We start from the raw sequence: 13,536 nt of genomic DNA, 5'->3' as shown, positions 1-13,536 counted from the left end.
GAGTTGAGTTGATGCCAAAGAGCTCGATTTTGGTCTCATCTGACCACAACACTTTCACCCAGTTCTCCTCTGAATCATTCAGATGTTCATTGGCAAACTTCAGACAGCCCTGTATATGTGCTTTCTTGAGCAGGGGGACCTTGCGGGCGCTGCAGGATTTCAGTCCTTCACGGCGTAGTGTGTTGCCAATTGTTTTCTTGGTGACTATGGTCCCAGCTGCCTTGAGATCATTGACAAGATCCTCCCGTGTAGTTCTGGGCTGATTCCTCACCGTTCTCATGATCATTGCAACTCCACGAGGTGAGATCTTGCATGGAGCCCCAGGCCGAGGGAGATTGACAGTTATTTTGTGTTTCTTCCATTTGCGAATAATCGCACAAACTGTTGTCACCTTCTCACCAAGCTGCTTGGCGATCGTCTTGTAGCCCATTCCAGCCTTGTGTAGGTCTACAATCTTGTCCCTGACATCCTTGGAGAGCTCTTTGGTCTTCGCCATGGTGGAGAGTTTGGAATCTGATTGATTGATTGCTTCTGTGGACAGGTGTCTTTTATACAGGTAACAAGCTGAGATTAGGAGCACTCCCTTTAAGAGTGTGCTCCTAATCTCAGCTCGTTACCTGTATCAAAGACACCTGGGAGCCAGAAATCTTTTTTATTGAGAGGGGGTCAAATACCTATTTCCCTCATTAAAATGCGAATCAATTTATAAAAAATTTTACATGCGTCTTTCTGGATTTTTTTGTTGTTATTCCGTCTCTCACTGTTCAAATAAACCTACCATTAAAATTATAGACTGATCATTTCTTTGTCAGTGGGCAAACGTACAAAATCAGCAGGGGATCAAATACTTTTTTCCCTCACTGTACATATTTGACACAATTTGACATAGAGTATGTTACAGTGTGTATGTTCATTCATACAGTAATGATTATTTAACACGTCCTCACCTGGGATTTGAACTCACAACCTCTTAGTTCCAATTTTTCTGCTTCACCGCCATGTCTGTATTAATAACTGATTTCACCTGTAGCCCTATTCCTACACTTTGCACTTTAAAGTAAATCTCAGCTCTTTTAAAAATACACTCAAGAAAAACTGAACAAAAATATGAACGCAACATCCAACAATTTCAACAATTTTACTGAGTTACAGTTCATATAAGGAAATCAGTAGGCCCTAATAAATAAATTCATTAGGCCCTAATCTATGGATTTCACATGAGTGGGCCTGGGAGGGCATAGGCCCACCCACGAGGGAGCCAGGCCCAGCCAATCAGAATTCGTTTTTTCCCCACAAAAGGGTTTTATTACAGACATAAATACTCCTTAGCATCCCAACCCCCCAAGCAGATCAGGGATGTCAAGGTGGTACCCAAACATATGCTATGTGTATAGTGTATATAACAACTACCAATAGCACCTACTAAATTATAAGCGTATAGTCAATAAAATAATTACTCTGTAAAACGAGGAATGCATTTACTCAGTTCAACTCCACATTCGAATTAATGTCACAAAATAATTAACACTCCAACAATTACAGTGTACATGAAATACAGTTGAAGTCGGAAGTTTACATACACTTAGGTTGGAGTCATTAAAACTTGTTTTTCAACCACTCCACAAATTTCTTGTTAACAAACTATAGTTTTGGCAAGTCTGTTAGGACATCTACTTTGTGCATGACACAAGTAATTTATCCAACAATTGTTTACAGACAGATTATTTCACTTATAATTCACTGTATCACAATTCCAGTGGGTCAGAAGTTTACATACACTAACTTGCCTTTAAACAGCTTGGAAAATTCCAGAAAATGATGTCATGGCTTTAGAAGCTTTTGATAGGCTAATTGACATCATTTGAGTCAATTGGAGGTGTACCTGTGGATGTATTTCAAGGCCTACCTTCAAACTCAGTGCCCCTTTGCTTGACATCATGGGAAAATCCAAATAAATCAGCCAAGACCTCAGAAAAAAAATTGTCTGGTTCATCCTTGGGAGTAATTTCCAAACGCCTGAAGGTACCACGTTCATCTGTACAAACAATAGTACGCAAGTATAAACACCTTGGGACCCCGGAACAACAGCAAAGGACCTTGTGAAGATGCTGGAGGAAACAGGTACAAAAGTATCTATATCCACAGTAAAACGAGCCCTATATCGACATAACCTGAAAGGCCGCTCAGCAAGGAAGAAGCCACTGCTCCAAAACCGCCATAAAAAAGCCAGACTACGGTTTGCAACTGCACATGGGGACAAAGATCGCACTTTTTGGAGAAATGTCCTCTGGTCTGATGAAACAAAAATATAACTGTTTGGCCATAATGATCATTGTTATGTTTGGAGGAAAAAGGGGGCTGCTTGCAAGCTGAAGAACACCATCGCAACCGTGAAGCACAGGCACGACAACGCCTATTCCCCCTCAGGAGACTGAAAAGATTTGTCATGGGTCCCCAGATCCTCAAAAAGTTATACAGCTGCACCAACGAGAGTATCCTGACCAGTTGCATCACCGCCTGGTATGGCAACTACTCGGCATCTGACCGTAAGGCGCTACAGAGGGTAGTGCGTACGGCCCAGTACATCACTGGGGCCAAGCTTCCTGCCATCCAGGACCTCTATACTAAGCGGTGTCAGAGGAAGGCCCAAAAATGTTTAAAAGACTCCAGTAACCCAAGTCATAGAATGTTCTTTCTGCTACCGCACGGCAAACGGTACCGGAGCGCCAAGTCTACATCCAAAAGGCTCCTTAACAACTTCTACCCCCAAGCTATAAGACTGCTGAACAATAAATCAAATGGCCACTCGGACTATCTGCATTGACACCCCCCCTCCCCCCTACAACTCGCTGTTTATTATTTATGCATAGTCACTTTACCCCTACCTACATGTACAAATTAACTTGACTAACCTGTACTCCCGCACATTTACTCGGTACAGGTACCCTCTGTATATATAGTCTCGTTATTCTTATTTTATTGTGTAACTTTTTTTTAACTTTAGTTTATTTAGTAAATATTTTCTTAACTCTATTTTCTTAAAACTGCATTGTTGGTTAGGGCTTTTAAGTAAGCATTTCACGGTAAGGTCTACACCTGTTGTATTCGGTACATGTGACAAGTACAATTTTATTTTATTTTACTTTATTTGGTTATTTCTTAATACGGTGGCCCTGAGGTGCAAAGTACCCAGCAGTGGACAATTGTATTGTATTACATTGACCACTTAATACAAATAAAGAGTTTAATCAAAACTGCCATAATGTTGTTTGTCATGATGCATGATGTTGTTCGTCCCTTCGTATTTCCTGTTTTGGCTTTGCACTGATCACAGCCCCCTATTCCGAGAAGCACCTTATGAACATGATTGGTGGTCTGAGGTAGAGGAGGGGCCAGTAAGGGTACGCATCACTTCCTGTGGTGTGAGTGACAGGAAGGAGCAGCTCAGTGTAGAATGAGACCTGCTGAGTTGAACATCACTGGGTCTCTCATAGACTAACACTGGGGAATGAAATGATGCGTATGCCATTTCTCTCTCTCTCTCTCTCTCTCTCTCTCTCTCTCTCTCTCTCTCTCTCTCTCTCTCTCTCTCTCTCTCTCTCTCTCTCTCTCTCTCTCTCTCTCTCTCTCTCTCTCTCTCTCTCTCTCTCTCTCTCTCTCTCTCTCTCTCTCTCTCTCTCTCTCTCTCTCTCTCTCTCTCTCTCTCTCTCTCTCTCTCTCTCTCTCTCTCTCTCTCTCTCTCTCTCTCTCTCTCTCTCTCTCTCTCTCTCTCTCTCTCTCTCTCTCTCTCTCTCTCTCTCTCTCTCTCTCTCTCTCTCTCTCTCTCTCTCTCTCTCTCTCTCAGTGTCTCGCCAGACTTCCAGTGCACCTGCCAGCAGATAGTGTGGTGGTGGGCAATAAGGTGAAGTGAGACAGAGATAGACACTGACCAACAGTAACTTTCCATTACGGTAGGCCTAACATGCATCATTCTTTTTCTCTGCTGAACACGAGCACCCTGCACTACAATTGCTCTGTGGATCACCAACTGAAATAATAAAATAAACTGTTGATACAGTGTAGTCAATCATTAACTGTAATGTTAATATCTTTCTAATAATAGCATATGGATGAAGAAATGTAGGCTACCTTCAACATCCAAAACAGTATCTCCCAACATGAGGCCACAGTACAGTAGTAAGTCCCAGCATCAGAGAGGCTGAGGTTCCTATTGGGGAGGTTGTAGACACAGCTCTGTGTAGGAGACCCAGCCTCAGGGCTTTTCTCACACTGATCTCTCCATGGGTGTAAATTATTCCTGGATGGGATTCTCCTGAGGCATGTCTGAACCAATAGACACTGCGTTCTCCTACACAGGTCTCAGTGTGTATTGTGCAGTTCAACATGCTGGGTCCTGGAATCTGCACCTTTTCCAGGATCATAAAATCATGTTACTAAACATATTTGATACAGTGCTAAAAGAGAAGCTTTAACATCCCTATGAAGTCCTCTTCTGTATGCTCATCTTGGTGACTCTGCAATGCTTATCTCCAAGAAGATGATCTTATATCTCATGGTACAAGCAAACTGCAGGACAAAAGCCTCAACTTTTTTTGTCGCCGTCTATTTACCACCACAAACCGACGCTGGCACTAAGACCACACTCAACGCGCTGTATAAGCCTATAAGCAAACAAGAAAATGCTCATCGAGAAGTGGCGCTCCTAGTGGCCGGGGACTTTAATGCAGGCAAACTTAAATCCATTTTACCTAATTTCTACCAGCATGTCACGTGCAACCAGAGGGGAAAAAAATCTAGACCACCTTTACTCCACACACAGAGACACGTACAAAGCTCTCCCTCGCCCTACATTTGGCAAATCTGACCGTAATTATATCCTCCTGATTCCTGCTTACAAGCAAAAACTAAAGCAGGAAGTACCAGTGACTCACTCAATACGGAAGTGGTCAGATGACGCGGATGCTACGCTACAGGACCACTCCCGAAGATCATGCTTTAATAATCACTTGCAGCACAGTAAGACGGTAAGATGAGAGGTGTCTATTTGTCAATAACAGCTATTTGATTCTACAGGACTGTTTTGCTTGCACAGACTGGAATATGTTCCGGGATTCATCCAATGGCATTGAGGAGTATACCACCAAACAGGCAAAGCGTCAATACAGGACTAAGATGGAATCTTACTACACCGGCTCTGATGCACGTCGGATGTGGCAGGGCTTGCAAACTATTACGGACTACAAAGGGAAACCCAGCCGCGAGCTGCCCAGTGACGCGAGCCTACCAGGACGTGTACTCAGAGCATGCGCTGACCAACTGACAAGTGTCTTCACTGACATTTTCAAACTCTCCCTGACCGAGTCTGTAATGCCTACATGTTTCAAGCAGACCACCATAGTCCCTGTGCCCAAGAAAGCGAAGGTAACCTGCCTAAATGACTACTGCCCCCTAGCACTCACGTCGGTAGCCATGAAGTGCTTTGAAAGGCTGGTCATGGCTCAGACAACACCATCCTCCCGGACACCCTAGACCCACTCCAATTCGCATACCGCCCGAACAGATCCAAAGATGATGCAATCTCAATCGCACTCCACACTGCCCTTTCCCACCTGGACAAAACAAACACCTATGTGAGAATGCTGTTCATTGACTACAGCTCAGTGTTCAACACCATAGTGCCCACAAAACTCATCACTAAGCTAAGGACCCTGGGACTAAACACCTCCCTCTGCAACTGGATCCTGGACTTCCTGACGGGCCGCCCCCAGGTGGTAAGGGTAGGCAACAACACATCTGCCACGCTGATCCTCAACACGGGGGCCCCTCAGGGGTGTGTGCTTAGTCCCCTAGTGTACTCCCTCTTCACCCATGACTGCATGGCCAAGCACGACTCCAACACCATCATTAAGTTCACCGACAATGATGAGACAGCCTATAAGGAGGAAGTCAGAGACCTGGCAGTGTGGGGCCAGGACAACAAACTCTCCCTCAACATGAGCAAGATAAAAGAGCTGATCGTGGACTACAGGAAAAGGAGGGCCGAACACGCCTCCATTCAAATCGACGGGGCTGTAGTGGAGCGGGTCAAGAGGTTCAAGTTCCTTGGTGTCCTCATCACCAACAAACTATCATGGTCCAAACGCACCAAGAAAGTTGTGAAGAGGGCACGACAACGCCTATTCCCCGTCAGGAGACTTGATCCTCATAAAGTTCTACAGCTGCACCATCGAGAGCATCCTGACCGGTTGCATCACCGCCTGGTATGACAACTGCTCGGCATCCGACCGTAAGGCGCTACAGAGGGTAGTACATCACTGGGGCCAAGCTTCCTGCCATCCAGGACCTATATACTAGGTGGTGTCAGAGGAAGGCCCCAAAAATTGTCAAAGACTCCAGTCACCCAAGTCATAGACTGGTCTCTCTGCTACCGCACGGCAAGCGGTACCGGAGCGCCAAGTCTAGGTCCAAAAGGCTCCTTAACAGCTTCTACCCCCAAGCCATAAGACTGCTGAACAATTAATCAAATGGCCACCTGGACTATTTGCATTTACAACCCCCCCTTTGTTTTTACACTGCTGCTACTCACTGTTTATTATCTATGCATAGTCACTTTACCCCTACCTACATGTACAAATTACCTCGACTAACCTGTACCCCCGCACATTGACTCAGTACCGGTACCCCCTGTATATAGCCTCGTTATTGTTATTTTAGTGTTATTTTTTATTTTTTTACTTTAGTTTATTTAGTAAATATTTTCTTAACTCTATTTTCTTAAAACTACATTGTTGGTTAAGGGCTTGTAAGTAACCATTTCACAGTAAGGTCTACACCTGTTGTGTTCGGCGCATGTGACAAATAAAATGTGATTTGTTATACATCCCCATGTCAGACTGCATGTCATCTAAAATGGTCAGCACAGAACTGGATCCACTCTTCCTTGTAGAAATGCGAACCTTGTTGTCAAACTCTCCAAAGAACAGTGCAGCGAGCATACAGAGATTAGATCAACACTGGAGCTTGTCCCATTGTCACATTGAACCAGTTGTGGTAGTTGCCAAAGTCCCCAGTGAGGAAGCAATCCAAATTAACTGTGTCTCAAGGGATAAAGGTCTTCAAACATCAAACTGAGCAAGAGCAAGAGCAAGAGCAAGAGACAAAGAAAGATACGTTTTGATTAATCAAAGACCTCAATATTAATCTAGTTCATGCGTGTTCAGGTACTATAGTGAACATTGTTACAAAGTGTAGTATTGGACAACATATATTTCAATCTTAAATACAGTTGAAGTCAGAAGTTTACATACACCTTAGCCAAATACATTTCAACTCAGTTTTTCACAATTCCTGACATTTAATCCTAGTAAAAATTCCCTGTCTTAGGTCAGTTAGGATCACCACTTTATTTTAAGAATGTGAAATGTCAGAATAATAGTAGAGAGAATTATTTATTTCAGCTTTTATTTCTTTCATCACATTCCTAGTGGGTCAGAAGTTTACATACACTCAATTAGTATTTGGTAGCATTGCCTTTAAATTGTTTAGCTTGGGTCAAACGTTTCGGGTAGCCTTCCACAAGCTTCCCACAATAAGTTGGGTGAATTTTGGCCCATTCCTCCTGACAGAGCTAGTGTAACTGAGTCAGGTTTGTAGGCCTCCTTGCTCGCACACGCTTTTTCAGTTCTGCCCACACATTTTCTACAGGATTGAGGTCAGGGCTTTGTGATGGCCACTCCAATACCTTGACTTTGTTGTCTTTAAGCCATTTTGCCACAACTTTGGAAGTATGCTTGGGGTCATTTTCCATTTGGAAGACCCATTTGCGACCAAGCTTTAACTTCCTGACTGATGTCTTGAGATGTTGCTTCAATATATCCACATCATTTTCCTTCCTCATGATGCCATCTATTTTGTGAAGTGCACCAGTCCGTCCTGCAGCAAAGCACCCCCACAGCATGATGCTGCCACCCCCGAGCTTCACGGTTGGGATGGTGTTCTTCGGCTTGCAAGCGCACCCTTTTTCCTCCAAACATAACGATGATCATTATGGCCAAACATTTATATTTTTGTTTCATCAGACCAGAGGACATTTCTCCAAAAAGTACGATCTTTGTCCCCATGTGCAGTTGCAAACCGTAGTCTGGCTTTTTTATGGCGGTTTTGGAGCAGTGGCTTTTTCCTTGCTGAGCGGCCTTTCAGGTTATGTCGATATAGGACTCGTTTTACTGTGGATATAGATACTTTTGTACCTGTTTCCTCCAGCATCTTCACAAGGTCCATTGCTGTTGTTCTGGGATTGATTTGCACTTTTCACACCAAAGTACGTTCATCTCTAGGAGACAGAACGCGTCTCCTTCCTGAGCGGTATGACGGCTGCGTGGTCCCATGATGTTTATACTTGCGTACTATTGTTTGTACAGATGAACGTGGTACCTTCAGGCATTTGGAAATTGATCCCAAGGATGAACCAGACTTGTGGAGGTCTACAATTTTCTTCTGAGGTCTTGGCTGATTTTTTTTTTTTTTTCCATGATGTCAAGCAAATAGGCACTGAATTTGAAGGTAGGCCTTGAAATACATCCACAGGTACACCTCCAATTGACTCAAATGATGTCAATTAGCCTATCAGAAGCTTCTAAAGCCATGACATCATTTTCTGGAATTTTCCAAGCTGTTTAAAGGCACAGTCAACTTAGTGTATGTAAACTTCTGACCCACTGGAATTGTGAAACAGTGAATTATAAGTGAAATAATCTGTCTGTTAACAATTGTTGGAAAAATTACTTGTGTCATGCACAAAGTAGATGTCCTAACGGACTTGCCCAAACTACAGTTTGTTAACAAGAAATTTGTGGAGTGGTTGAAAAACGAGTTTTAATGACTCCAACCTAAGTGTGTGTAAACTTCCGACTTCAACTGTACATAGGCATGATCCTCCGTTTCAATAGTAAGTTTCCACTATTACAGCTGCCTCTACCTGCTGCAAATAATTTACAGAGTTTAGTCATTGTCCTCCTCTGTAGATAGATCCCATCATGTGTGTACTAGTCAGGCCTGATTGGCTGTTCTGAGACCAGCAGACAGAAGGAAGAGGACAACCTACTCTATCATCAGTCCTGCTTCTAACAGTGAACTCTGAAGTTATGAATAATCACGAGGTGAAAAACATTCTAATCTGTTTGTAATTTGTACACGTTTTACCTACAATGATTATATGTATATGAATCAACCATCTTTTCAACTTAAATTAAATAGAATAGTAATAATTACTGTACCTTTTCCTCCAAAGTCCATCTTGAACAACATGACTGTGTGATTGTTCTTCAACTGCTGTATGTTGCTGTATCAGAGCTTGGCTCAAACGTGGAAAAAGTTCTTACATCTGTAGCTTCAGCCAGGGTGGGTTAGAGTTAGAGTTAGCCTAGGGTTAGGGCTAGGGCTACGGTTAGGGTTAGTTGATAGTTAGTTGATCAACTATGGACCATATATAGGGGACTATCCAAATAAAGCATTACCAGCAGCACTAATCCTGATCGGGTGAAGCCTTGTGGTCACCCATTAATTCAAATACACCCCCCCCCCCCTCAAACATGTTAAACACTGTGGTATGTTTTACTGTAAGTCACCAATCTCCACTTTGATTCCACATAAATATAAAATTGTCTAAAAACGCCTTTAAGAGTGTCACTTCTGCTTTCCGTAAATAGACATTGTGGTCAGACACAAACTACAACGCCCCCTACCAATGAAATCCCCTTTGATCTCACTGTGATCTCAGAGTGAATGAAGAGGTGTTCTCTGATTCACAACCAGACAGAGTAGAATAGATCTAAACAAAGAATGGTGAGAACCTTCCTACCAGCTATACTGCTCTATGGATTGAGTAAGTAGGAAACTGTTAATTAACATCGAGAATAAGATTGATTGCATCATCCGTCCTAGAACCTAAGATGAGCAGATCAGAGTGCATTGCATGATAACGTTTAGTGCAACACTTTTTTCTAACATGTACATGTGACATCAACGATTATAATCATTAACATAGGACTTTGTTCTCTGTGTTTCAGGTTTGGACTCTGTTTTGGTTTCTCAGTCTCAGACTGTGGAGGTCCGTACTGGGGATACCATCTTCTTGCAGTGCTCCAATGTTACAACGGCTGTGGGACACACAGCATGGTTCAAGCAAGTCAACGGATCAGAGCCTGTCTGTATCTCATCTATGTACGGCTTTAATTCAACAGCTGATCTCCACAATGGTTTTCAATGGAGCCATTTTGAAATGTTCAGCAACAACACCAGTATCTTTCTCAAAATCACAGAAGTGGAAATAGCTGACTGTGGCCTGTATTTCTGTGGATTGTTTCCACATAGCCACATGTTCTTTGTCAACGCAACAGTTCTAAAAATACAAGGTACATTTTGAACAATTTATTTGGCTTTTCATACATTTGAAAATGTTTATCAACCTAATCAGGAGTCATGAAACAAAGGCAAACCATTGCTGGCCATATTTTGTATAATTATAATTGAGAAAAAATACTTATATATTCTTGCTAATGTTGATGTTATAGGGAACAACGGAGGTGAGGAAATACCAGTAATCTAAAGACATTGAGTTTCTCTTTCTTTCTCATGTAGATTCAAAGCCATGTTTTAAAAAAGAATCAAAATGTTTTGCTCTGTCACAGACTGATTGAATTACATTTCATGTAATAGGAGAGTGTAATGGAACTATCGGTCCTGTAGCAGAGGGTGATGACATGTACCTAGGAGAGTGTAATGGAACCATGTACCTCCTTCCCCTGGTTGTGATCCTGGGTTTTTTGACTGCTGTCCTCCTGATAGTCATCCTCATCCTGGTCCTCAAGATCAGACGAGACGCAAAAACACACAACATAGGTACATTTGAGCACCATAAACATTTTCAGCAAGGCGCATGTGTCAGATTTTAGATGATAAATTGAGAGAAAACCACATGCACGGGATATTTCTCTCTGACCAAATGTCTGTACGGTAACACAGTGTAAAATGTATGTTTAAATAACTGTTTGTGTACTCACCCAAATAATGATGTTCTTATTCAGATATCGGGGCTGAACTGAAGCCACAAAATAGCCAGGTAATAAAAACTGTTGTATTTGCTTGTTTTTCGTACATGATTAGTATTGTGTGTTTTGTTGAGATTTGTGTGATATGTGTAATCATACTATATATTTTCTACAGGATCCGGATCAGAACCCAGACTCTCTGAACTACGCAGCACTGAGTTTCCGTCAGAAGAGGCCGAGAAATAAGAAGACAGCTAAACGTCAAATGATGGAGACGGAGCCTAATGTTGTTTATGCTTCCACAAGATAATGTCAAATGTTTTAATGTTGATATCAATGTAGCACTGATGAAGAACGAATATAATCTGTAGAATAGTTGTTTTTTGCTTGTAATATAGAATTGACTGATTGTTGTTGTGGTGCTCTGTATCCCTATAGAGCTCGCTAGCTTTTAGTCCTAAAAAACAGAAATGAGTTAGCCATGGCTCGTTGGTCAAAGCCTATGGGGAAATTAATGGGGTTTTTGGAGAGTTTTTGGATAAACAACGAAATAAGGTCTGAGGAAAAACACAGGCTTAGGAGATCTTATACGTTTTGTTCAGTCAGTTAACATGACCTTTATGAATTATGAAGCCTTTATGTGCTTGTTTTGATTACATAAATGCTTCAAAATTCTTAAAGTTATGTGAGCTGATGAAAATGATCTAACAGAACTAAACGTATAGTGTGCAAAGCTGTCATCAAGGCAAAGGGTAGCTACTTTGAAGAATCTCAAATATAAAATATATTTTGATTTGTTTAACACTTCTTTGGTTACTACATGATTCCATATGTTTTATTTAATAGTTTTGGTGTCTTCACTATTATTCTACAATGTAAAAAATAAAAAAAATAAAAGAAAACCCTGGAATGAGTAGGTGTGTCTAAAATGTTGACTGGTACTGTATATTTTTTTTAATAGAGGAGGGGAGAGTTAGCATCACTTCCTGTGGTGTGAGTGACAGGAAGGAGCAGCTCAGTGTAGAGTGAGACCTCCTGAGGTGAACATCACTGGGCCTCTTATAGTCTGGACAGAAAGATAGCAATCCATTTTAAAAACGATTATTTAGAATTGATTCCCAATATTTTACCACCTTTTGAAATTAAAGATGACATAGCCCTGGGTGAATATCTGTAACTTTGTGTAAATAAGATTTAGGACGCAAACTGCAACAAAACTGGGGCCCTTTTGACCAAACTCATTATACTTGTAATGTATTGTACTGTATCTTGAAGGGGAAATAAACAATAAAATACATTTTTTTTTTTACATATTGTTTGTATAAAATTATTTTATTTTATTTTATGTTGTGTATATAATGGTGACACTGATAGGCCAAGTTCATTTCCACTGTGGTAAACGCGCTTTCTCTGCTGAAGACAAGCAACCTGAACCGCAGGAAGACAGACAGACAGACAGACAGACAGACAGACAGACAGACAGACAGACAGACAGACAGACAGACAGACAGACAGACAGACAGACAGACAGACAGACAGACAGACAGACAGACAGACAGACAGGCCGACAGACAGACAGACAGACAGACAGACAGACAGACAGACAGACAGACAGACAGACAGACAGACAGACAGACAGACAGACAGACAGACAGACAGACAGAAAGTCAAAAACGATGATACTTCAAAACATTATCTGTTGTTGTTATCATAATTTGTATGGTTGAATTTATTTGAACGCATGATGTACAAAGGTATGGTGGACACCTGGGGTTTGGGACACCTGTACACCGCCATCTGCTGTTTAGTAAAATAACCATACATTTAGTGGGCTATGTTCAAAAAGCTAATAAAATGTGTTTTATTCCACATCTTGAACACTTTGGTGCACTTGTAGGCCTACTTCAATCATAGTGCATCCATGATGTGTTTGCATGCATAGGGAATGCATCCATCAACAATAGGCCTACTGCTCTAATGTTGAACGTGCTGAGGCAGGTGTCAATGCTCTCAGCAGACTCATCTGATGCATTCGCATAGATAATTATGTTACTAATTGTGCTCCTAAGGCCTGTGATAAGCCGTGTGGTGACTTTGGTCAACATGCACTTTTACGATTTCTGTATTTTTTCTGGACACAGGGATTCTGATAACCAATAACCAATTATTTTGATCTTATTTGACCTCCAACACTTTCTGCCCATAGTTTCATATTGTCACTTATCAAAGCTTAGTTTACACTTACCTGACAAAACCGTTATCTACTTATAACATCAATCAAACAAGGTCTCCAACAGAAATGGCACCCTATTCCTTATACAGTGCCTTCAGAAAGTATTCACACCCCAAAGTGGGATTCAAATGGTTTTAATTGTCATTGTTTGTCAACGATCTACACAAAATACTGTGTAATGCCTGAGTGGTTTCCTTCCTCTCCGGCAACTGAGTTAGGAATGACGCCTGTATCTTTGTAGTGATTGGGTGTATT

At 41.7% G+C, this 13,536-nt stretch overlaps 1 protein-coding gene across 1 annotated transcript; it reads left to right on the top strand.

Moving 5' to 3' along the window:
- The first annotated feature begins 9,835 nt into the window (after window positions 1-9,835).
- Window positions 9,836-12,315, top strand: LOC311131936 (uncharacterized protein). The gene is made up of 5 exons (XM_084165045.1): window positions 9,836-9,883; window positions 10,068-10,412; window positions 10,717-10,899; window positions 11,085-11,119; window positions 11,224-12,315. Exons 1-5 carry the CDS (start codon window positions 9,841-9,843, stop codon window positions 11,356-11,358), a joined length of 741 nt encoding a protein of 246 aa, XP_084021171.1. The 5' UTR covers window positions 9,836-9,840; the 3' UTR covers window positions 11,359-12,315.
- The last annotated feature ends 1,221 nt before the right edge of the window (window positions 12,316-13,536 follow it).

The sequence above is a fragment of the Coregonus lavaretus genome (assembly GCF_964263955.1).
Source record: "Coregonus lavaretus genome assembly, chromosome: 7".
Classification (NCBI taxonomy): Eukaryota; Metazoa; Chordata; class Actinopteri; order Salmoniformes; family Salmonidae; genus Coregonus; species Coregonus lavaretus.
The sequence above is the reverse complement of the archived record's forward strand: the minus strand, read 5'-3'. Positions and strand labels throughout refer to the sequence as shown.

What these genes read in the sequence shown, in the direction of transcription:
- LOC311131936 (XM_084165045.1), top strand. Translation starts at nt 9,841, where the DNA reads ATGGTGAGAACCTTCCTACCAGCTATACTGCTCTATGGATTGA. An exon ending in CGCAAAAACACACAACATAG is followed by an intron (nt 10,900 to 11,084) that starts GTACATTTGAGC and finishes GTTCTTATTCAG; the next exon opens with ATATCGGGGCTGAACTGAAG. An exon ending in TGAAGCCACAAAATAGCCAG is followed by an intron (nt 11,120 to 11,223) that starts GTAATAAAAACT and finishes TATTTTCTACAG; the next exon opens with GATCCGGATCAGAACCCAGA.